Source organism: Hevea brasiliensis, chromosome 15, assembly GCF_030052815.1.
Source record: "Hevea brasiliensis isolate MT/VB/25A 57/8 chromosome 15, ASM3005281v1, whole genome shotgun sequence".
Lineage (NCBI taxonomy): Eukaryota > Viridiplantae > Streptophyta > Magnoliopsida > Malpighiales > Euphorbiaceae > Hevea > Hevea brasiliensis.
This window is the reverse complement of record NC_079507.1, coordinates 58,590,236-58,615,998: the sequence shown is the minus strand read 5'-3', so window position 1 is coordinate 58,615,998 and position 25,763 is coordinate 58,590,236. Positions and strand designations below refer to the sequence as shown.

Below are 25,763 nucleotides of genomic sequence, written 5' to 3'. Positions count from 1 at the left end.
AAAAACCCTCTTTCAAGCTCCTCCCCCGTTTGAATTGAATGATCAAATTTTCGGTGTTTTAGCCAATTTTGGTAGGGAATGAATTTCTAATTAATGGGTTAATTACTTTGATTTGTAGACATAACATATTGGTATTTACTTATAAGATTACTTGTTTATTATAACTGAAGGCATATCTCTGACTTTTATTGCTGTGTCAATTGCTGATTTTCATTTTGTGGAATTTATATTTATAATGGAAGTGACCATTGCATTCTATGATAGCTTCGCTCATATGGTCTCTTTATATTTTGAAATTAAAATTTTATGAGAATTTAATTTAATTAATTTTTTAAAATTATTTTTTATATTTAAAATAAAAAAAATATTCTGGTTAGATTCGTTAGATAGCAAGAACACACCGATTGGTCATAATACGACATGTCGTCAATAACTACCGCATATATATTGAGATATATCTCTTGAGAGATATTTTCACTGTTCTAGTTCGCCATGGCTTGCTTATCCAGCCACTGCATAAGCGGAGCACTGGTTTTTGCTTCTCTTTCCAGCAATATTGACGACTCTCCACCTCCACAGTCCAACACCGCACGTCCTCATAATAACAAAAACAACCCTCCAATTCCTACTACTAAATCAAAAATCAGAACGAAACGCCGCCAATCCAAACTTCAACAGCAGCTTTCCCTTATCCAGATTGAACGTGCGGTTGGCGCCGGCAGCTATCGCGATTCTGAACCCACGTTTGTTTTTCTCTCTCTCGCTTCATTTTCTTCCAAGTTGCAAACCCAGTAGTGTCTGTATTGGGATTCACTCCATGGATGCTTTCAAAGATTTTGTATAATATTATGCGATTATGCTTTTGATCATTGTCTGGGTTCTCCTAATTTTCCCTTTAATGATATTAGGGGCTCGGACCAGTGGGATAGGGACTCTATTTTTAAGGGTCTGTCGCCGAATTCTGGTGGTGCATTGGAGGGACCGTTGGAGAAGAAGCTGCGAGAGACAGGAGAGTGGATTGTCGATAAAACGGAGGGACAATTTCGTTCTTCTGGTGCTCCTCTTGTTTCTTTGCCTCTATTATTTGCGCACAAATTGAATCTTTTTACTGTCCATTTCACTGGGTTCTCCAAAAAGCTTAGCTTCCATTGATGAAAGAGTCTTCCATCTTAAAGAATAGACGTCATTCTAATTTTGCAAAATCAACTCTTTCTATTTTACCGTTCCTTTTTGCTAGAAAAAGCCAGCAAAATTAGATGTAAAATATCCAATTTTGTGCAATTTCAAATCATAATGACAGTATGCTCAGAAACAAGGTTATTTTGATCCTCAGTCTCTTGCTGAATTTATTACAGGATTGGTAATTGGTATGAAAGCCAAAGCTCTTCTTCTACTTCTAGATCGTTATTGAATCAAAATTGGACTCTAATTAGAAGATTTAGGATGACATTATCGGCAAGTTCAATGTTGTATTTCTGATGTGTAACTTCATGTAGTGTTTGATTGCCTTTTTCATGTTGCAACTCTAGCTATTAGATTGGTCTAATGTTGGTTTTTGCTGTCCTTTTACAGGTAAAAAAATTTTGATGTTTTTCTTTCAGTGGGTTCTGCCAATTTACATTTTCATGTTTCTAGTGACTTCAGGAGTTGTGAAGCTACCCTTCAGCACACCCCTACTTGAAGATCTTCTCATGTGAAAATGTTAAATATCTGTTGAAATCTATAATCAGATTATAGTTGCTTCCTCCCTGTTGATGCAAATAACAGCCCATTTACCTTACAAGAATCATCCTCTCAGTGTAATCAATTTGAAATGCAAAAAACAGCAGAGCACAAAGATTCCCAGGAAAGTGGGTGCATCAATCACCAAAATTCTGTAACAGAATAACATTGTAAGTTTAGATAATTGAGCTAAGCATGTAATATTCTACAAGTTAATTGTATATTTGCATTATACCTTACATATCTATGCTGCAAATAACCTTTTCCTGTTTATGCTACTTCCTGATGTCTCCTTCTCATCCTCATCTTGCTGCTGCTACAATATTAAAGACTAAGCCCTCCTAGTTCCAAACCATTCATTTTTTTTTAAACCATTGGAAACTATATACTATTTCAAGCTATGAATGTAATGCAAATCTTTGGTCATTATTAGGTGGTTGGCACTCATATTTTATTGTTTGCCTACCTTGTTCTTTGCTGTTTGACTTTGGAAAAACCCTCCTTATTTTATGACAACTTTTCAGCATATTTAACTTATGACTTACCACATTTGACTTGTAAAATAATGTATAAGAACACATAAATTGGAAACTAATTATTAAAAAGAGGGGTATTGATTCATTCTGCTAATTTGTATGAGCATGTCATAAAACAGTAATGTGATTACTGGTTTAGAGCAGTACATGTAATTCTCCTTATGTGACTCTCTATGTGTTGGTGGAGTCGTTTTCTTCAACAATCATTTGCTTTTGGATTAAAAGTTTACTTTCTTCATGTTAAAAGCTATAACCGAAGAAAAGGAAATGATGTCTATAATTTGCTTTTATTTTTCTCCCTCTCCTTGTAATCTTTCTTTGAATTATGGTTGGTTGCTTTTATGTGCAGATCTTAAAATATTAATTGGTGAAAAGCCATCATCTCATGGGTAATAATTTGTTTTGCTGTATGTCCACAAAGGGTTGGGGATGGTCCAAATGGAGAGAGGCAGAGGGGGAAGACTCATGCAACAAAGGGTTGGGAAAAGAGAGGGAAATGTGGGAGAGTAGGAGGGGAAGGAGATGAGGGTAATTTAAGGATTAAAATTTAATTTTTGAGCTTAACTTTAATATTATGCATTGATTAATAGAAATTATATCTAATTTCAATGAGATGATTTTTGTCACGACTCAACCTATAGGCCGGACTGGCACTAGGACCTGGGTCAGCCTAAAGCCTTCAAAGCCCGTAGTAAGCTTAACAATTCCTCAACCTAACTCTAAGGCCTATTTGGGCCCAATTTCAGGAATTCAGCCAGAAAAAGTCCAGCTATAACATGGGCCATTTAACGGGGAGTTTTTGACTCGCCCGACCTGTAAACACAATATATAATAAACTAGAGAGCTCAGCTCACCCTCCACATAATCAAATGTCATAAAAACAAATGGGAGCTCGGCTCACTCATCCAATCCAACCATACATGCATTTAATAAGTTTATAGGTCTAACATGACAATTATATTATAGACCCAATCAAATAAATATTTCTAATAAATATGGAAATTCTAGGAGTTAATAGAATTATACAAACATTATTAGACGACCTGCGAAGAAGAAAAGCAGGTTAACCACAACAATAATCCTCCTGTAGCCTGGAAAAATAAATGAACAGGAGTGAGCGTTCGACTCAGAGAGTAAAATATCAATTTTAACCATAATCTCTATAGCTATCTAAAGTTAATGCACCTGTAGAGTGAAATGCAACTGTAGAGTGAAATGCAACATCGTCAAAAATTTCATACAAATCACATCAAAAAGGCAATTTGGAGCACACACACCCGAGAGTGTCAAATAATATATATATATGGGAGCTGATCCCCTATACAGCCCTCTTAATCCAACCTTAAGCCGTGTCTACCCCGAAGGGTCGGGTCCCAGCAAAGATCTTAAGTCGTGTCTACCCGTCCTGTCCATATCCAACACTATACCACACAAATGCCAACACACGCACACTGCTCAAAATTACCACAAACAACATCCATGGTACTTTAACAGTTGTGAATGCAATATAAAACGTTCCTAGAGTTTAACTACATAGATATATACATATAAGTGATACATGGGCATGCTTGAACATATAATAATATCGAAATTACAATTAAAATTAATATTTTACTCACAGACTCAACCGAAGTCACTGTGGCGGCTGGGCGGAGGAGGAAGGCTATCCCGGCTCACCTAACAATTTTATTACAATTATTTAGTACATTTGACTCAATACAAACTAAGAAAAAGACCAAAGATGTCCTAAGTTGTGTCGAAAATCCGGCAGAGTCTCCCCTATACCTAGGACCTACCCAACCTACAAAAGGGTTTAAAACGCACTTCTATATCTATAAACCATACACCCACAACTCAATCACATCACACAGCCCCTCATGGGCCCATCTAAACAGTCATCAGTTACAATATGTAAAATTACAGTTTAGTCCTTATAATTGATCCTTTTGCAAAAACTACCCAAATGAGTTCTAAAAATTCTAAAATTTTGCCCCGCGGTCCTTAGCATCATTACTAAGCTAATGCAAAAGGAATTAAAATTTTCTGAGCTATCACGAATATTTTATGAATTTTTAATTCAATTCAAGCACTAGAAAATTAAGAAAAAGTAAGGTTCGGGTTTATCTATGCCGATTCCGACTCCGGATAAGCGCTCGGAACATCTAACAACGGTGGGGTAGCCAAAATCTCGATCCAATTCCAAGACTTTTTTGATAGCCTGTCTGTCTGGCTAGAAATTCACAGACCCAGACAACCGTCGAATTTCCGCGAATTGAATGTACCTACACGAAGCCCACAACACGGGGGTTAGTACATAATTTTTACTGAATTTTCTAAGCTCATTTAGTGCTCAAAAAAACACTACAAAGTTTTGTGGGACCCACCGAAAAACGATGTCGGAAAATTTTGAAATTTATAGTGCCACGAAGCTCTCGACGAGTGGAGTACTCTGGTACTCTCGGTTTTCTCGTGGGGTTCACGGTTTGCGAGAAATCTAACCTAAAAATTGAAATGGCCTAAAACTTTCATGACAAAAATTGGGCAAACCACTCGATGGATTTTGGTGTTCTTGGTGTCTATAGAAAGCTCTCAAGGTGTAGATGAAGTTTGACACAAGACCCGGTCCGATCGGTGGCCAGATCGACCGGACTTTGGCCGGGAAGGTGGAGCATCACGCTTGTGCAGGGGAGGATTTCACGCTCGTTTTCCGGCCGCCTGAAGCGTCGGCCGGCCGTGGGGAGGCACTGGCGTGGCGCGCCGGCAAGTGGGGAGGGCTGGGGTGGTGGCGGCGCGACAAGGGGAGGTGAGAGGAGAGAAAAAACGGGAGAGAGAGGAGAGATGTCGGGCTCGCGGCGGAAGGGAGAAGAAGAAAAGAAAGGCCGGTCCGATTCAATATGCAAAATTTTGAATTTTTACTCTACCTTGGGACCGAAAACGAGGCCCAAAAATTTTGAAAAAATTCTAAAAAACTCAAAAAAATTTATAGAGTCCAAATATATTTTTAATTTTGCCACGTGATCTTTAAATTAATTTTTAAAATATCAAAGTTTTATATTTTCGGAAAATCGAACCCGATTTATAAAATTCGAAAAATCTTAAATAATTTTTCAAAATTTAAATAAAATAAAATATTAATATTTACCCACAAAATAATAAATTTAAAAATTTGGGGTATTACATTTTCCCCCCCTTACAGAAAATTCGTCCTCGAATTTTATACAAGGCAGAATAAAGTACAGAATTACACATTGAATAGATAAGGGTACTCGCTATGCATGTCCCGCTCTGACTCCCAAGTGCGCTCTGACTTCCAAGTGCACTCTTCCACTGACTGGCTCCTCCACAAAACCTTAACCATTAGGATCTGTTTTGATCTTAGCTGCCTCACTTGGTAGTCCACTATGGCTACAGGTTGCTCCTCAAACGTCAGGTTTTCTTTCAGCTCTACTACATCCGGCTGTAGCACATGAGAAGGATCAGGTATGTATTTCCTGAGCATGGAGATGTGAAATACAAGATGAACATGAGAAAGGTTGGGTGGTAACTCCAACTGGTAGGCAACTGCTCCAACTCTATCAGTAACCTCAAAAGGTCCAATATACCGAGGTGCCAACTTGCCCTTCTTCCCAAATCTCATGACTCCTTTTATTGGAGAAACCTTCAGGAATACGTAATCGTCTACTGCAAACTCTACATCCCTCCGTCTGGGATCTGCATAACTCTTCTGCCTGCTGAAAGCTGTTTTTAATCGTTCCCTGATTAAAAGAACTATCTCTGAAGTGTACTGCACTAGGTCTACATCATGCACCTTCGCTTCTTCCATTTCCGTCTAGCATAAAGGAGACCTACACTTTCTTCCATATAGCGCCTCATAGGGTGTCATCCCTATGCTAGAATGATAACTATTGTTGTAGGCAAACTCCACCAAGGGTAGCTGATCATTCCATTGATCTCCAAAATCCAAAACACACATGCGAAACATGTCTTCCAGTGTTTGGATTGTCCTTTCGGACTGCCCGTCTGTCTGAGGGTGGAAAGCGGTACTAAAGTTCAACTGTGTGCCAAGTGACTCCTGCAACTTCCTCCAAAACTGAGAAGTGAACTAGGGCCCTCTATCAGATATTATGGAAGTAGGAACTCCATGCAATTTGACTATTTCTCGAATATAAAGTCGGGGGTACTGTGCAACAGAATATGTGGTCTTCACAGGCAAGAAATGAGCTGATTTAGTCAGACAGTCTACAATTACCCATATCAAATCATATCCCCAAGTGATACGAGGCAACCCAGTCACAAAATCCATAGTAATCATTTCCCACTTCCATTATGGGATAGGGAGCTCTTGCAGCCTCCCTGACGGCCTCTGGTGTTCAAACTTCACCTTCTGACAAGTCAAGCACTTGGACACAAAGTCTGCTATGTCTCTCTTTATATCATTCCACCAATAGCTATCTTTCACATCATGGTATATTTTGGTGGAGCCTGGGTAGACATTGTACAGTGTATTGTGTGCCTCTCGCATGATTTTATTTCTGAGATTGTCCACGTCGGGCACACATATCCTAGAACCTTGCATAAGGGCACCATCATTGGCAAATCCAAACTCACCACCTTCACCCTGCTGTACTCTTTCTATGATCTTCATCAATTGCTAGTCTCTGTGCTGGGAAACTCTGACTCTGTCTCGCAAGTTTGGCCTCACTGAAAAATGGGCCAACAATACCCCCTCATCTGAAAGATCTAAGATCAGACCTTGATCCATCAACTCATGTAGTTCCTGAATCAACGGTCTCTTCTCTTCTGATATGTGCGCTAAGCTGCTAGAAGATTTTTGCTCAAAGCATCTATTACTACATTAGCCTTCCCAGGGTAGTACTGGATGGTACAATCATAATCCTTCAGAAGCTCCATCCATCTCCTCTGTCTTAAATTTAGATCCCCCTATTGGAAGATGTACTTCAAACTCTTGTGGTCGGTGTATATCTCGCACACTTCACCATACAGGTAGTGTCTCTAGATCTTTAGTGCAAAGACTACAGCCGCCATTTCCAAATAATGGGTGGGGTAGTTCGATTCATGCCTCTTTAACTGCCTTGAAGCATAAGCTACTACTTTTCCATTCTGCATCAAAACACACCCTACGCCAACTCTGGAGGCATCACAGTACACGGTATATCCTTCACCACTCATCTGTAATGTCAATACAGGGGCGGTGGTTAGACATTCCTTAAGCTTTTGGAAACTCTCCTCACAATCATCTGTCCAAATGAATAGAACATTCTTCCGAGTTAATTTAGTTAGGGGAGCTGCTATCCTGGAAAAATCCTGCACAAAACGCCTATAGTAGCCAGCTAAGCCCAAAAAACTTCGCACCTCAGTGACTGTTGTAAGCCTAAGGCAATCAGTTATAGCCTCAATTTTCTTAGGATCCACTTGAATGCCTTCACTAGAAACCACGTGTCCCAAGAATGAGATGCTTTCTAGCCAAAATTCACATTTTGAAAATTTGGCATATAGCTGGTGCTCCCTTAAAGTCTGCAACTCTATCCTCAAGTGCCACACGTGTTCTTCCTCGATCCGAGATTATACCAAAATGTCATCTATGAATATGATGACAAAACGGTCCAAAAATGGTCTGAACACCCTGTTCATCAAGTCCATGAAGGCTGTTGGTGCATTAGTGAGTCCAAAAGACATCACCAAGAACTCATAATGACCATATCTTGTCCTGAATGCTGTTTTGGATACATCCTCATTCCTGATTCTCAACTGATGGTAGCCTGATCGTAGGTCTATCTTGGAAAAGAATCTAGCCCCTTGGAGCTAATCAAACAGATCATCGATATGAGGAAGTGGATACTTGTTCTTCACAGTCATCTTGTTTAGCTGTCTATAATCAATACACAATCTCAATGACCCATCTTTCTTTCTCACGAATAAAACAGGAGCGTCCCAAGGTGAAGTGCTTGGACGTATGAAACCCTTGTCCAAAAGCTCCTGTAGTTGCTCCTTTAGCTCCTTCAATTCTGCTGGTACCATCCTTTAAGGCGGCATTGATATGGGGTTTGTACCCGGAACAACATCAATGCAAAACTCTATTTCCCTTCCTGGTGCCAACCCTGGAAGCTCCTCAGGGAAGATATCCATGAATTCTCTGACAACAAGAACATTTTCCATGTTGACACCTTCTACAGATGTATCTCTCACCAATGCAAAATACCCTTGACATCCATGCCTCAACATTTTTCTAGCACTAATTGCTGACACCAAATTATATGGAGCCACGCTCCTATCACCATCAAAGCTAAACTCTTATACACCAGCTATGTGGAAATACATCTTTTTGTTCCTGCAGTCTAAAGTGGCATAATGAGTTGCCAACCAATCTATTCCCAAAATTACATCGAAATCCATTACTGATAGAGGAACCAAGTCTACTGGGAGGATCCTTCCATCTACTACTACTGGACTACCTGGAAAAACAATATCTACATCTATGTTGTCACTGAGCGGGGTAGCTACAGACAAAGGGCATTCTAAAGTTATAGGGTTCCTACCCAATCTCATGGCAAACACTGAGAAGACAAATGAGTGCGTAGCACTCGGATCTATCAAAACACGAGCCTCATAGGAATAGACTAGAAGAATACCTGTCACAACTGCATTGGAAGCCTGAGCATCCTGGTGGTTCAGGGTGAAAACCCGAGCTTGACCCCTACCCTATGTTGCAGAATCCTGATATTGACTTCTACCTCCTGATCTGCCTCCAAATCCACGTCCTCTTTGTCCTCGGCCCTGTTGGCCACTGAACTAACTACCTGCCATGTCGGAAGCACCAGGATAAAATTGACGAGGAACATTTGCAATAGAACCCTGTGACCCAATCTGTGGCTCGCTGAACACGGGGCATTCCCTAGCAAAGTGACCTTGTTAGCCACACCTGAAACATACTCCTGAACCCATCATACAAGGTTTTGAATGTCCTCTTCCATACTGTGCACAAGGTGCCAAGGAGGATCCTGAACCAGACCCAGAACTGCTGTATCCCGAACTGTGATCACTGCTGGATCCGTAACCTGGCCTGAATCCTCGAGATTTGTGTCTAAAACCACTCTTCTTGTTCCTACTTCTTTCTCTGTAATTACTTTGGCTTTCGCTATCCGTAGTACCCATGTGGGAAACACCTGAAGAACCCTCTACTCTATTTTTCTTTGCCCTTCCACTGTCATCTCCTATATAGCTAATCTCAATCTGTCGGGCTCGATCAACTACCATTTCAAAAGACTGATCAGACATCACAGCCAGGTTTGCATATCTCTTGTCCAGCCCCTTTAGGAACTTTTTCACTTTTATACTTTCTATAGCCACTGCTGTAGGGGCATATCTGCTCAGTTCCAGAAATTCTGTAGCATATTCATCTACAGACCTACTATTCTGCCTTAAGGCCTCAAAGGCCCACTGCTTTTGGTCTCTGAAACTTTCTGGCACAAACCTATTGATAAACAACTCCACAAACTGGGTTCATGATAAACCTTCTGTAACGATTGGGCTCCAACCACTAGAGGAATTGTCCGCTTTGGCCATAAGCCTCACAGTTTTGTCCCATAGGTGGAATGGAGAACTTCCCTGGAGGTTACCCATCCTAAGATTTCTTTCAAGCGAGCACGCTTAACCCTGGAGTTCTTCCAACTCTCCAGACCATTCCACCAAAAGGCCCCTCCAGTAATTAGTTCTCCCATCTTATATATCATTACTTTTTGAGCTCAAGACTATCTCCGTGCTTTGCCGATGTGGGATTTGCTTAAGGGACCTTTCTCCCCCCTTTTGGGACTCAGCGTCCTCGCTGAGGTTTGCCCCACCATCGCCCAAGAGGACACGCGAGCGGCTCTGATACCAATTGTAACGATCGGGCTCCAACCACTAGAGGAATTGTCCGCTTTGGCTATAAGCCTCACGGTTTTGTCCCATAGGTGGAATGGAGAACTTCCCAGGAGGTCACCCATCCTAGGATTTCTCTCAAGCGAGCACGCTTAACCCTGGAATTCTTCCAACTCTCCAGGCCATTCCACCAAAAGGCGCCTCCAGTGATTAGTTCCCCCATCTTATATTTCATTACTTTTTGAGCCCAAGACCATCTCCATGCTTTGCCGATGTGGGATTTGCCTAATGGACTAAATGTGATACCCCTTACCCGTCTACAGTGTAGTCGAGCAAGATATGCCACTTAGTGTGCCGGAGCACCAATTTATAGTTCCATTACAATTTATCCCTTTTAATTCATTTATTTACAATTTTTGATAAATTTGAATTTTTCCGCAATTTTTATAGAAAATCCGGCAGAGTGCCAGCTATAAATTGGAAAAACAGTTCTTCTGAACCTGTTTAAAAGACACTTCCAATATAATTTCCAAATCCAGAACTCCATTATACACACATTTTAACTAAATCTCAAAATCTCAATACTATTTTCAGAATTTTTCTGTTCACATCATCATTTGAAGCATATTCATGAATATTTCTCAACATTTCATTTTTCAACATAACATATAGCAAATTTCAATAACATGAAAATTCATATATTTACATTATCAAATAATTTCAAGAGTTTATAATTACAATCCAAAACTAATACAAAATGTAAAACACAAAATGCCACCCAAAGTCCTAATGTCCTACCAAGTGCACTGCAGATGTGAGGTGACTCTGGACTCAGTGTGCAGCTCTGAAAGTTCACTCAGTCTGATATCTGCTGGGCTCCCCAGCTATGTTTCCAGTACCTGCGCGTGGCAAAAGCGACGCGCTAAACAATTATACTTAGTGGTGACAATATAAAATAAAATAAAATAAAATAAGTATGCAGAATGTATGTTTACATTTTTTGTAGACTTAATTTCTGATATTTATTACAGTATTATTCAATTAAAATTTGGTAAAATTTATTATCATTGCCCGAGTAACCCATACTAGTCGACTGGACTGGATAAACGGGTAAACTGGTACTGGGTACTAAGTATCTCGGACCATCACACTATCGGTCACATTGTGTCTCCTGGTGTGCAACAAAACAACCAATAAGCTGTAATAATTATCAGGGATAAAACCCGAGTATAACAACTCAAATAACATAGCCAAAGGCTATTATGTCACAGAATGGCATGGGAAGCCATGAAACACAGAATGGCATGAAACCATATGCAGTACTGCTAACAGAATCCTATTGGCATACCAACCTATCCAAATCAATCTTGCTATGTATACTAGGGCATATTACACTTTTAAGTTTCACAATTTTTGAAATTGAAGTTTTGGTGTTACTATTCAATTCATCAGTCAACCAAAATGTTGACTTTTACATGGACAATAGGTACATTGGTTTTAATACTCCCAACATACCACATTTTGCATTCTAAAATTGTTAGTATTGGTTGCTAATACTATTTCTAAGCTTAATGTTAATTGGATAGAATTTTCAGTTTTCAAGCTTTTGTGTTTACTGTTCCATTCGTCACTTTTGCAGTGGGAATTTGGCAAAATGATCAACATGAAAGTTATTCCTTACTTTGTCTAGTTGCATTTCCTTTTTTGAATCACTCCATTTGGAGTTTTGTAGCTCAAGTTATAGCCGAAAAACTATAACTGGCCGGATTATGATTTTTTCAGAATTTCTGGATTGACCAAATTTACAGTATTAGGAGCAGTGACTTCAGGTCACTTTTTGAATAAGTTATGGTCATAATTTGGGTTAGGTTTCTTCATGAAAGTTGTAGGTCTATATCTCAGCTTGTTGCTAGTAAAATTTCAGGTCAATTGGACATTTCTACACTGAGTTATGACCAAATGACTAAACACTGTTCATTTAGTCATTTTGCCCAGGCAGAATGCATGTCACCTGGATTAGGGCAATCTTTTGGTCAACTTGGTTTGGTTTTCTAGGCATGGTTTCTTCACCAAAGTTGTGTCATTATGTGTCTAGTTTCATGTCCAATTGGCCTTGCACCAATTGAACCTCTACAATTCCAGTTATTGCTGCCCAAACCTGCTGGACTCATGCCCAGTCCTGCAGGTCACCAAGGGCAGCCACACCAAACTCAAATCCCACTACACAATCCACTTCATTTTTTATTCAAACAAAACCAAATGGTCACTAATTGACCATTAAAACCTACTTTCATCATCACATGATCAATGTCTCATTTTCATCCCAAACCCTAACTCAAACATCACAAACCATGCATTATCATTTGCATTTCATCACTCCACTTAAGAGATGCATATTAAGGGCAGCCATACTACCATTTTAACTCCATAAAAATCATCACAATCTTACCCCAACCAAGGCTTCCGAAATTATGGGATGGCATACAAATAGTATTTAATAAATTTCTTTGTAATTTACACTCATTCATAGTCCTTAAACATGAATTTAAAGTGAAAACCAATGTTAGGTCACAAACCTCTAATGGAGTGAGATTTTCAACTTGCTAGAGTTCTTCTTTTTCTTTTCTTTTTGCTCCCAAAAGACTCATCAAGATGTAAGAACACTTTTTTGCGTTGGGAATACAGGGTTTAGTTGGGTAAAAGCTAGGGAAATCAAGCTTTAAAAAGCTTGCTCATGGTGGCCATGGAGGGAAGGGTGACGGCAAGAAGAAGAGTAGAGAGAGTTCTGATTTTTTTCTTCATTTTTATGCCCATTTAGTCTCTTTTAAATAAACTTATGCTATGGGTCAATATTGGATTGGTTGGGAGAATTTTAATGACATCATTATGATGTCATAATTTCAATTTTTTTCATTTTCTATCATTTTCTTGTCTATTTAATTTCAATTAAATTTTTAACAATATTTATTCATATTTTATGTCATATAAATTATTTATTTAACTGGACAAGTTGGCCAAAAATCATCTCTGAAGACGAAATGACCAAAATGCCCTATGTTTAGCTTAATAAGCCAAAATTGTGTGTACCGATAGAAAAATTTTTCTAAGCATTTCCTTGGCATTCTAATGCCATAAGAACCTCAATGACCCTTCTTTGGAGTCCCAAAAATTATTTTAAAATTTTTCCCTCGGGTCTAGGGTTACTAATGGCCTTCACCGTCACTTCCCTTTTGGGTTACTCATCCCTAGTGTTTCGGCTCGTTTAACATTAGTGTATTTCGTTCCTATAATTTTTCCTTGATTGTTATGAGCATTATTTAGTTTCTTTATAACTCCTCACTCTAGTCTATTTAAAATTTCAAACATTCTAGCTGCCCGGACTGACATTAATCACTGGAACAGTAGACTGTGCGGACTAGCTAAAGTGAGGATGTTACACCTTCTATCCGAGGTAATATGTAGTCATTCATCCATTGTCTAGGAATAGGCCCCATGACATGCTGCGCATACTCTATAAGTCTCTTGTCAGTCAATTGTAACTCCATCCCTGCCTGTTTGCAGGAATCCAAAAACCGATAGGCATCGTCTGACACATCATAAATATCAAGTACCAACTTCTTGAAATTAATTATTTGTTTATAAGGTTCCCCTCTTGGTGCGGTGGACTGCTGTTATTGGGGAGGGTGGACCATATACTGTGCCTACAAAAGACTGTTCCTGAACTGGTAGTGGCTGCTCCTTTACTTGAGCAGCTCTAAGCCTCCTACCTCGCCTCCTCGAGGCAAGCGCCTCATACTGTGCTGACACCTCGTCAGGCACATCTGGTTCTGGTGCAGTGGCAGCTCTGCTGCTTCTACGCATTTTCTTGAAATTCAGCAGCATTAGCCCACAAAATTCAAAACGACATATTACACAACTCTATAAACTTATATTTCACACAATTTTATAAAGCATAAACTAGAAGCAAAGATGATAATGCAAGATGAATGTGGACCCTATATTCCGCATGTGACTCCTATTAGACTTTTTCCAACACTTTAGACAATTTTTCCCTATGCATCTGGAGCTTAAGCTCTGATACCACATTTGTCACGACCCAACCTATGGGCCGGACCGGCACTAGGACCTAGGCCAGCCTAAAGCCCCTGAGGCCCGTAATAAGCCTAACTATTCCTCAGCCTAACTCTAAGGCCCATTTGGGCCCAATTCAAGAATTTAACCGGAAAGAGTCCGGCCATAACATGGGCCATTTAACGGGGAGTTTTTGACTCGCCCGACCTGTAAACACAATATATAATAAACTGGAGAGCTTAGCTCACCCTCCACATAATCAAATGTCATAAAAACAAATGGGAGCTCGGCTCCCTCATCCAATCCAATCATACATGCATTTAATAAGTTTACAGGTCCAACATGGCAATTATATTACAGACCCAATCAAATAAATATTTCTAACGCATACGGAAATTCTAGGAGTTAATAGAATTATACAAACATTATTAGACGACCTGCGAAGAAGAAAAATAGGTTAACCACAACAATAATCCTCTTGTAGCTTGGAAAAATAAATGAACAGGAGTGAGCGTTCGACTCAGAGAGTAAAATATCAATTTTAACCATAATCTCTATAGCTATCTAAAATTAATGCACCCTGTAGAGTGAAATGCAACATCGTCAAAAATTTCATACAAATCACATCAAAAAGGCAATTTGGGGCACTCACACACCCGAGAGTATCAAACAATACATATATGGGAGCTGATCCCCTATACAGTCCTCTTAATCCAACCTCTACCAGCGAAGATCTCAAGTCTTTCGCTTAATAAACTAAATACGGGGTCCCAGCGAAGATCTCAAGTCGTGTCTACTCGTTCTGTCCATATCCAACACTATACCACACGCACGCCAACGCACGCATACTGCTCAAAATTACCACAAACAACATTCATGGCACTTTAACAGTTGTGAATGCAATATAAAACGTGCCTAGAGTTTAACTACATAGATATATACATATAAGTGATGCATGAGCATGCTTGAACATATAATAATATCGAAATTACAATTAAAATTAATATTTTACTCACAAACTCAACCGAAGTCACTGTGGTGGCTGGGTGGAGGAGGAAGGTTGTCCCGGTTCACCTGACAATTTTGTTATAATTATTTAGTACATTTGACTCAATACAAACTAAGAAAAATACCAAAGATATTTTAAGTCGTGCCGAAAATCTGGCAGAGTCTCCCCTATACCTAGGACCTACCCAACCTGCAAAAAGGTTTAAAACGCACTTCTATATGCGCAAACCATACACCCACAACTCAATCACATCACACAGCCCCTCCTGGGCCCATCCAAACAGTCATCAGTCACAATATGTAAAATTACAGTTTAGTCCTTATAATTGACCCTTTTGCAAAAACTACCCAAATGAGTTCTAAAAATTCTAAAACTTTGCCCCGCGATCCTTAGCATCATTACTAAGCTAATGCAAAAGGAATTAAAATTTTTTGAGCTACCACGAATATTTTATGAATTTTTAATCCAATTCAAGTACTAGAAAATTAAGAAAAAGCAAGGTTCGGGTTTACCTATGTCGATTCCGACTCCTGGGATGCGCTCGGGACGTCTGACAACGGTGGAATAGCCAAAATCTCGACTCAATTCCAAGACTTTTTCGGTAGCCTGTCTGTTTGGCTAGAAATTCACAGACCTAGGCAACCATCGAATTTCCATGAATTGAAGGTACCTACACGAAGCTCACAACACGGGGGTTAGTACATAAATTTTACGGAATTTTCTAAGCTCATTTAGTGCTCGGAAAAATACTACGAAGTTTCGTGGGACTCATCGAAAAACGATGTCAGAAAATTTTGAAATTTATATTGTCGCCAAGCTCTCGACGAGTGGAGCACTTTGGTACTCTCGATTTTCTCGTGGGGTTCACGGTTTGCGAGAAATCTAGCCCAAAAGTTAAAATGGGCTAAAACTTCTTGGACAAAAATTGGACAAATCGCTTGATGGATTTTGGTGTTTTTGGTGTCTATGGAAAGCTCTCGAGGTGTAGATGAAGTTTAACACAAGACTCGGTTCGATCGATGGCCGGATCGGCCGAATTTTGGCCGGGAAGGTGGAGCGTCGCGCATGCTCAGGGGAGGACTTCGCGCTCGTTTTCCGGCCTCTTGGAGCGTCGGCCGGCCGTGGGGAGGCACTAGGGCGGCACGCCGACGAGTGGGGAGGGCTTGGGTGGTGGCTGCACGGCGAGGGGAGGTGAGAGGAGAGAGAAAACGAGAGAGAGAGGAGAGACGTCGGGCGTGCGATGGAAGGGAGAAGAAGAAAAAGAAAGGCCGGTCCGATTCAAGATGTAAAATTTTAAATTTTTATTCTGTCTTGGGACCGAAAATGAGGGCCAAAAATTTCAAAAAAATTCTCAAAAACCCAAAAAAATTTGTAGAGTCCAAATATATTTTTAATTTTGCCACGTGGTCTTTAAATTAATTTTTAAAAATTATCAAAATTTTATATTTTTGAAAAATCGAACCCGATTTATAAAATCTGAAAAATCTCAAATAATTTCTCAAAATTTTAAAAAAATAAAATATTAATATTTACCCACAAAATAATAAATTTAAAAATTTAGGGTATTACATTTTGTTAACATAATATCACTGCCTGTCTTTAAAATGAAAAGTTATAAGAAAATTAAAATTTCTACACAATGAAAAATTATTTTTTTTTCAGAAAAACAAAATAATTTATGCATTTTTTACATTTTGATAAATAAAATAAAATTATCACATTTTTACTATTATACATATATTGAATAAATAAATTTATATTAAAAAATAACTATATTGAATAATGTAATATAATTTTATACTTGAATAGTATACTCAATTCAACTAAGCCTTTATCCAAAGGCTATATGAATTCTTTTTCTCCACTTTAAATAATTTTAAATTAAATTCTCAGAAATTTGCAATGCTTACAGGTTATGTTGTACTACTATTCTTCAAATTAGTTTAGGGCTACTCCTTATTTTCTTTCTATCCTTAAATAATTAAATTAACTCAATCTCACTTCTCTCAATTTATTTTCAATTGTCACCGCTATTATCTTTTCTCTGATACTTTTATTAAAGACTTGAATAATATGATGGTATTTTATTCAATATAATCATTTATAATATAATCTCAAAATTATATTAGTTGAATAATAATTTATTCACATTAAATTTTGTTATATATATATATATAATTAAATATTTTAATTATGTATATTATTAATTTAAAAATAAAAATTAAAATAAAATAAAAGAAGAAAGCACGAACAATTTAAAGAGAAAAGAAAAAGGCTCAGAGGAAACAATCTGGATTTTTTTTTATTATTTGTCATTTCATTTCTTTCCAAATCTGACATTTTTTTTTCTCTTTTTTCTTCACTTAAAAAATATTTTAAATTAAAAAAAAAACATTTTAAATTAAAAATAAAGAGATTTTTTTTTCCAAAAATTAAAAATAAGGAGATTAATGTATAACTTTTGGTAAATTAGGGACAAATTTATAGCCGGACGCTTCTGCAGACTGCGGACTGCAGACTCGCTACTGAGTTTCTCCTCCCGATAAACAGATTCCGGGAAGAACGCCACAGAGAGAGAGAGAGAGAGGAAGGAGGCCTAATCATATCTCATAATGCAGAGACATAAAGAATCACGGTTATAATCCTTTTTTAGCCTCAGAAAGGGGAGCCGATCTGATCGCTCTCTATAAGATAAATCTCTTTGAAAAGTAATACAAAGAAATGGGAACGCTTCAGACTTGGAGAAAAGCCTATGGTGCTCTCAAAGACACCACCAAAGTCGGTCTAGCTCATGTCAATAGCGATTATGCGGTATTCTTTTTTTTTTTTTTTTTTGCACCATTTTTAGATATTCATATATCTCCCCCTTTCTTCATTTTTTTTTTCATGGATTTCAGATTTTTGGGTTCTATTTTTAGGAATTGGATGTCGCCATAGTCAAAGCTACCAACCACGTCGAGTGTCCACCCAAAGAGAGGCATCTTAGAAGTGAGTTTCTTTTTTTTTTTTTTTCCTTCTTAAATTTGATGGGCAGATCCAATTTTTTGTTTTCCTTCTATAGGGATGTATGTGTTGTGTTCTTAGAGAATTTTGATTGCTCGTTGCAGAAATCTTGGTTGCCACCTCAGCGATTCGGCCTCGTGCTGATGTTGCTTATTGTATTCATGCTCTTTCCCGCCGATTGGCCAAGACCCATAATTGGACGGTACTTGTTTAATCAATTCTCAATTCTCATTTCGTTGTTGAATTTGTTTAATTTTATAGGCATATATTGCCCTTTTTTTTTCTATTTTATTTTGTTGGACTTGTATTGTATTGATTTCTGCTGCTTTTGCTTTCGTTGATATTCAAAATTGGTTTCTTGTTGATTATGTTGATTTAGTAAGAAACAGTTATGAATGCTAAGATCCTGTATAGTTTTGAGTGGTAAGTGAATTCTTCACTGTGCTGTGCTATTTGAATGCTTTCTTTATGATTCACAAGCTTAGTGCTCATGTAAGCTTTTACAGCAATATTTACCGGATCTGAACTTTAAAATTATCAAATTAGCTTTATATATTTCTTAGGTCTCCATTTTCATTGGCACATTGGATGCTGTATTTCATGATAGAAAGGCTATCATTTAAAATTTATCATGTATCAGGCTTTATTGGTATTTGAAGCTCTGTTTCACTAACCCTTCAGGTTTGGTGTTGTTTATAATTTTGCATTTTTTCCTTTATTTCTGATATCTTTTATTCTATTGCAGGTGGAGGGTTTTATAAACTTTGCGACTAATGTTTGTAGATTTTCATGTTTTAAGTGCTGTTGAATCCTATTTGATAAAATCTCTACATTTCTGATAAATTTTTCCCAATGTCAAAAATTTCCTTCCCAAAATTCATTGATAATTGCGTATAATTTTCTTATTTCCATACCAAACATCATCAAATTTTCTGCGTTTTCTTTTAATTGTCCTCAAGTGAGGCTTGCAACTGGATCTCTTTTATCTCTAGCATCTAATTATCAAAGCAACCTAGGGTATGACTTAGATATACATACAGATAAATTTCTTCTTTCCGTAACCATTCATGCTTGGTGTGCATGCTTTTGTGGCTGTTCTAACAGTTATAGGCCACATGATTATATAAACCTTTTGGAGCAAAATATAACAGAACTGCTGAGATATTGATAACGAGAAAAGCTTAATCCTGAAACCTTATATATATATATATATATATATATATATAGCATTGCATCAAGGCTGTATTATTTATACCTCCCTTTTGTTTAATAGGTTGCATTGAAAACATTGATTGTCATCCATAGATTATTAAGAGAGGGTGATCCTAATTTCAGAGAAGAACTACTTAATTTCTCACAGAGAGGACGCATCCTCCAACTTTCCAATTTCAAGGATGATTCAAGCCCTATTGGTCGGTTTATGCTTCTCTTCCTTCTCTTTATACTTCTTTATTGGCTTCTTGTCTCTGTATTTGAACCTAAGCACATTAGTTTTGAACTTTTTAAAAAAATAGTTGAAAGAAGTTTAATAATTTGTTTTGTTATTTCATCATTTTCTCCCTCCTCTTTTAGCTTGGGATTGCTCTGCCTGGGTACGCACATATGCTTTATTTTTGGAGGAGCGGCTTGAATGCTTTAGAATTCTGAAGTATGACATTGAAGCTGAGCGTCTTCTGAGACCTGCCCAAGGGCAGGATAAGGTACTTAATTCATAATTTTAGACCTCTAAAAAACATTGGTTGTCTTTTGTCAATCAGTAGCTCTTTGGCAGATTCGTTTTCTTTGTCTCCCCTTCTTCCTTCCTTTCTGGCTAAGAAAAACATAAATGACTTGTTGAAATGAGTGAATGATTCTGGAGTTGAAGCACTTCTTTTGACCCTTTTCTTTGAAAAATTAAATAAAATGTACAAAAGATGTACTTTAAAGTTGATTTATGGTTTTTTCATCTTATATTTCCCTCTTTTTGCCTGAGATCAAGTGTCAAGTTCTTGGTATACTTTTGTGGTGCACATATTTTTTGCACTTGTAAGGATAAACTTATTGCAAATTCCCCCATCGACATGATATTCAAAATGAGACAAATTGATGTCAAAATGCGCTCATGTAACGATTGTTATTGATTCTGATGATCCTTAAATATAACGTTAGAAAATCTAGGAATTAAGATTCTAAGATACTTAAGAATAGATATCTCAAACACAAGTACACAACAAAGTACAGCATTAGAAAACTCATTATGGAACTTGCATCACTACAAAACTACGACATAGATTAGCCCAATAGCTGTGCCATCTTTGTAGGCAGCACAGATCATGTGGCTGAAGGACCACACAACTTTTGTGGATTGAAATTGCATATCTTCTCTTTCTCTTTCAATTTTTTTTTGGGGGTTTATAGTGATTCAGCGTGGAGAGTTTAGTTGAGCTCTTTATGAGATACTGAGATTGCATATATTCAAATATTTATTGTATCTATTTTATATAAAAGAAAATAAGAAAGGCTATTTCAATTTTTAAGGTCCATATATGACTAATTTTGAAAATTTTAAAAGAGGTCTTGTACAATGATTTGGAGGAAAGTTTCATTTGTTTGTGCTTCTTTTGCAAAACTTTGTAGTCTTGGACATGTGATTTCTTTTGTTTGTCAGAATAATTCCCAGAAATCTTTTGCTATGTAGTCATTTGATGAGATGTGGGAACAGTCTAGTTTGAGCAGTATGTGTTCGAGTTATTAGGATGATAGAAATAGGTCTTTTGTTCATGTATGAAAACTTGTGATCGTTTTTCTATTTGTTGTCTATAATGTATTTTGGAAATTGGAATTTTTTCTTTTAATCCAATCTCATTAAGTAAAAGCCAGACACAAGGTGCTAAAGCTGGTATTGAATTTTTTGATTGGCTATTGTCTGCTTTGATATTTTAGGTTGTAAATGACTTTTCCGTCTGGATTTGTTTGATGGTATAATTGTTCTATTTAAGCAGGGCTACAGCAGAACCAGGGAATTGGATAGTGAAGAATTGTTGGATCAGTTGCCTGGATTGCAGCAGCTGCTGTATCGTCTTGTTGGTTGCCGGGTATCTTTTTGTGAAACTCATGGATATTTGTTCTCCTTCATTATTTTTCATATTGCTTTGGCATGTGGAAAACTACTTGGTGTTGAATTTGTCTTTTGCAGCCTGAAGGTGCAGCTGTTGGCAATTATGTTATACAGTATGCTCTAGCACTGGTAGGTTACTCTCTATGCTGTAATTCCTGTCTTTAAAAAACCAAAAATTCTATTTCTACTGTTGAACTTTCCAAGTTTTTATTTTTATTCATAAATTTTCCATGTTTGAGGCATTTGAAATTCCACTAAATATTTAAAATATCAAGTATCATGGTAATACTCAACTCAACTATAAGCCTTAATCTCAAGTTAGGGGGGGGGTTGGCAATGTACTTAGACCTTTTATTTGCCAACTGATTTATAAAAAATAAAAAATAAATAAAGGCATAAATTGCACTTCTTATAACCCTACCCAGAATATTTTATTGGATGTGCATTTGTATGATTTTAAGTAAATGGAGTAGGATGCCAAGTTTGGGGGAAAAGGGTAATGGAACTAATTGTGTTATTCAAATTGAAGAAGACATAGGTGAGGCTTGAATTTATGCTTCCTGTTTGTGTATTATAAACAATTTGATGAACATGCAATTTTCAGGTGTTGAAAGAGAGCTTTAAAATATACTGCGCTATTAATGATGGAATTATCAATCTTGTGGATAAGGTATTTTTTGTTTGTAATTTTTAAAAAAATCATGATGCGAGAGTTGACGCTACTTTTGCTTTGTCGTTGTATTGATGTTAAATGTTCTGTATGTTTTCAGTTCTTTGAGATGCCAAGACATGAAGCTGTCACCACCCTTGATGTCTACAAACGAGCTGGCCAGCAGGTCATGATGTGAATTGAATTTTCTTACATAAGCATCTACTTAAATGTTCTTGGTTGACCTCGGTATTCTGTTAGGATGTTCTTTGTATTGTAGCAGAGATGATGAAACTGAGGTCTCAGCATTTAAAATGATGAAACTGAGGTCTCAGCATTTAAAATTATCTATTTGGGTTGTATTGAGGGGCTTTGTTTCTTACTGTAGGCTGGTAGTCTCTCCGACTTCTATGAAGTTTGCAAAGGATTGGAACTTGCTAGGAACTTCCAATTTCCTGTTCTGAGAGAAGTATTTGCTGCTACAACATGGATTTAATGCTTTCCTTGGTTTAATATTTTCTTATTTTTGCAGTCAGTTTAATTTGCACCATTGTTTTTTATTTGCAGCCTCCGCAATCCTTTCTTACAACCATGGAAGAGTATATAAGAGAGGCACCCAGAGTTGTTTCTATTCCAAGTGAGCCACTGGTTAGTCAATTTCTTACAACCATGCAATCACATAGTTCTTGTCTTGTGAAGATATGTTGTTGGTGCTGCTTTATATGTATAGATTCTCAACAAGAGAGGAGCAGTTGGATCGGATCCTTTGCATAGATAGTTGGATCTATATTAGATCCCATTTAAATCACCCCATGTATTCTAATGACGAGAAGGTTGGTTTAATAATTCAAACAGTAGTGCCTTGGAATGATTTTATTATCAACAAGGAGCAAGACATTCAGGTAATGGCTAGTGGAATCAAGGATATCAATTGTGGCAACATTATTTTTGTTGGAATAGCTTTTTGGCCAGCTATACATAATGGGATTGAAGTGCTTGGCTGTTACAGAGCTGAGCTGATGGTAAACTGTCATGACCGGTGGAGCTTCCATAAAGGATAATGTTTTAATTAAGGCATTTGTGGTGTTTAGAAATAATTTCAGTTGAAGTAAGATGAAGGAAATTTGCATAAGCCAGTTTAGTTTTCTGAAATGAAAAAGAATTTCATTGGCCATAGTGATGTATGAGCAAAAATGAAATAGGGAGAAAAATGAACATGGGACAGGGCTTACGATGTTGTATCCTTAATCTGACTGACTATATGCCCTATTGACAGATCTAAATGGCAGAAAAGGACACATGTTATTGTATACATTGTTTTTGCACTGATCTCATATCCTTGTCATTAACGTCTGTTAAATTTATTTCGCCTTGTGAACAAACATCACTTTTAAAGGATAGATGCTTTAGGACTAATGTGTCATTGTCATGACTGGTTGAGCTTCCACAAGGGATAATGTTTTAGTTAAAGCATTTGTGGTGTTTAGAAATAATTTAATTTGGAAGTAACATGAAGGAAATTTGCATAAGATGGTTTAGTTTTCTGAAATGGAAACCAATTCGACCATAGTGATATAAGAAAAAAATGAAATAGTGAAAAACATGAACATGAGACAGGGTGGTAGGCTAACAATTTTGTATCCATAATCTCACTGACCGTATGCCTCTGGACAGAGAGGATGCGTGTTATCATATATGTTGTTTTTGCTCTGATTTTGTATCCTTGTCATTAACGTCTATTAATTTATTTTAAACAGCTCCAATTAACATACAGACCAGAAGAGGGTCCTTCTGAATCTGAAGAAACCAAATTACCCAGTGATGAACCTGAGCCATTGCCTTCAAATGATGTTGCCGTCTCCAGTGTTGAGATTGCACCTCCCACTCCTAATCCTCCTCAAAACAACGTGGACACTGGAGACTTACTGGTAATCTTGCAGTAATGAGTTTTGAATCAGCTTAAATTGGCTGATGGATCCTGTGAACTTACCCCTTTCCATTTTTCTTCTGTTTCCTCTTTCCTGCAACTTGTTGGTTCCAGGGCTTGAGTTATGATGCACCTGATGCATCAGCTATTGAAGAAAGAAATGCATTGGCTCTGGCTATAGTTCCAACTGAACAGGGTAACATTGTGGTTTCTATTTTGTTTTCTGATCTCCATCATTTTTGCTACATCTATGGATTGTTAATTCTTGACATTTTCACCTGGTAGATATGGCATCTTGTTTTGCAGGTGCTGCACCAACATTTAGTTCTGGTGCCGTTCAAGCAAAAGATTTTGACCCTACTGGATGGGAACTTGCCCTGGTTACCACTCCGAGCAATAACATCTCTTCAGTTAATGAGAAGCAGTTGGTAGGCCCTTCTTTCTTATGATTTTTACATTGTCTTATTTTGCCAATGGCTATTGTGCTAGCAAGCAACATTACCAGCAGTTGAAATTGTCACCTTTTCTCTTTGTTGTTTAGCCATCATATGATACGTGTTGGTAACATAACTCAATGTTGGTCAAAGTGCTTGTATTATGTTGATGGCATAGATTGAAAAATAACAATTACAACTCATCAGCAATAAGGGGGAAATTTTTATTTGAACAGACATTAACAAATGGATCATTGACTTGGTTTGATTTCATGCTAGTTCATAATCAGGAGCAGACGTGCCAATGTCTTTATAGTTCCAGTACCATTCTGACATGGTTAACATGACGCTTAGATTTATAATTGGTTTTTCTTTCTAAGATTTAAAAATGCTAATTGTCTAATCCTGTTTATTGCCAATAAATGATAGGCTGGTGGATTGGACTCACTCACTTTGAACAGCTTGTATGACGAAGCAGCATATAGAGCCGCCCAGCGCCCTGTTTATGGGGCAGCTGCTCCAAATCCATTTGAGGTACAAGATCCATTTGCTATGTCAAACAACATTGCTCCTTCCTCAGTTCAGATGGCAGCAATGGGTCAACAGCCTCCCAATCCCTTTGGTCCATACCAACCTACCTATCCACAGCCAATACAACAGCAACATTTGATGATGAGCCCTACAAATCCTTTTGGTGATACAGGGTTGGGGACATTTCCTGTGAATCCTGTTGCTCATCCTAACAATCCATTTGGAAGCACGGGCATTTTGTAACTTCATGTTTAAACGTTTAAGAAGTCCTATCTTGCCGATGAAGTTGGTTTTTGTGCATTGAAAATGAGTAAAGCGGCGTGGGTTTAGGTTGTAGACCCACTAGATTGATGGTTTGCGGCATGAATCGTGTTTGTTTGGGTTGTAAAAATTAGCAGATGAATAGTGTATTATGAATAACTAATTGATACGGATGATGATAATCGCAAGTGATTCTGGCAATGTCTCTCTCCCCACTTTCCTTATGCATTCTGCATTCTCTCTCTCTCTCTCTCTCTCTCTCTCTCTCTCTCTCTCTCTATATATATATATATATATATATAAAGATGTAAAATAAATTGATTTTTAATCATAAATAATAATATATTATTATTTGAGTGGGTTATAAGAATTCATCCGCAAAATATCGAGACCCAAAAAATAATATTGGGTGAAGCAGGTCAAGGACGGATTTAAGAACATTTGTCATCCATAGATAATTAGATATTGTGGTGATGACTTAATTATTACTTGGTTAAAGCTGATTAATTTCAAATATTTGTTTTTTGTTTTATGATGTCTGGTGTTAGCACTAGAAAATATGAAAAATTCACGTCCTCCTGGTAATTAGTTGGATATAAATTTTGTCATTGTTAGCCTCTCAATGCTAGGATACCCTGGGGAATT

The 25,763-nt window shown here is 37.5% G+C and overlaps 2 protein-coding genes across 4 annotated transcripts; both read left to right on the top strand.

Annotated features, from left to right (window-relative positions):
* The first annotated feature begins 428 nt into the window (after positions 1 to 428).
* On the top strand, positions 429 to 2,000 carry LOC110669715 (probable NAD(P)H dehydrogenase subunit CRR3, chloroplastic). 2 transcript variants are annotated; one of them, XM_058136933.1, is made up of 3 exons: positions 429 to 743; positions 909 to 1,054; positions 1,636 to 2,000. In XM_058136933.1, the coding sequence occupies exons 1-3, from the start codon at positions 493 to 495 to the stop codon at positions 1,695 to 1,697; spliced, it is 459 nt and encodes a 152-aa protein (XP_057992916.1). In that variant the 5' UTR covers positions 429 to 492; the 3' UTR covers positions 1,698 to 2,000. The 2 variants fall into 2 exon arrangements, with proteins under 2 accessions (XP_057992916.1, XP_021687168.1); XM_021831476.2 differs by having other exon boundaries at positions 436 to 743; positions 1,573 to 2,000.
* A 15,667-nt stretch (positions 2,001 to 17,667) lies between these two features.
* On the top strand, positions 17,668 to 25,319 carry LOC110669734 (putative clathrin assembly protein At2g01600). 2 transcript variants are annotated; one of them, XM_021831496.2, is made up of 15 exons: positions 17,670 to 18,027; positions 18,135 to 18,204; positions 18,324 to 18,421; positions 19,493 to 19,631; positions 19,792 to 19,919; positions 21,201 to 21,293; positions 21,395 to 21,445; positions 21,921 to 21,986; positions 22,087 to 22,152; positions 22,354 to 22,434; positions 22,533 to 22,613; positions 23,723 to 23,893; positions 24,007 to 24,088; positions 24,199 to 24,320; positions 24,756 to 25,319. In XM_021831496.2, exons 1-15 carry the CDS (start codon positions 17,938 to 17,940, stop codon positions 25,098 to 25,100), a joined length of 1,683 nt encoding a protein of 560 aa, XP_021687188.1. In that variant the 5' UTR covers positions 17,670 to 17,937; the 3' UTR covers positions 25,101 to 25,319. The 2 variants fall into 2 exon arrangements, with proteins under 2 accessions (XP_021687189.1, XP_021687188.1); XM_021831497.2 differs by lacking the exon at positions 21,921 to 21,986 and having other exon boundaries at positions 17,668 to 18,027.
* Positions 25,320 to 25,763: the final 444 nt, after the last annotated feature.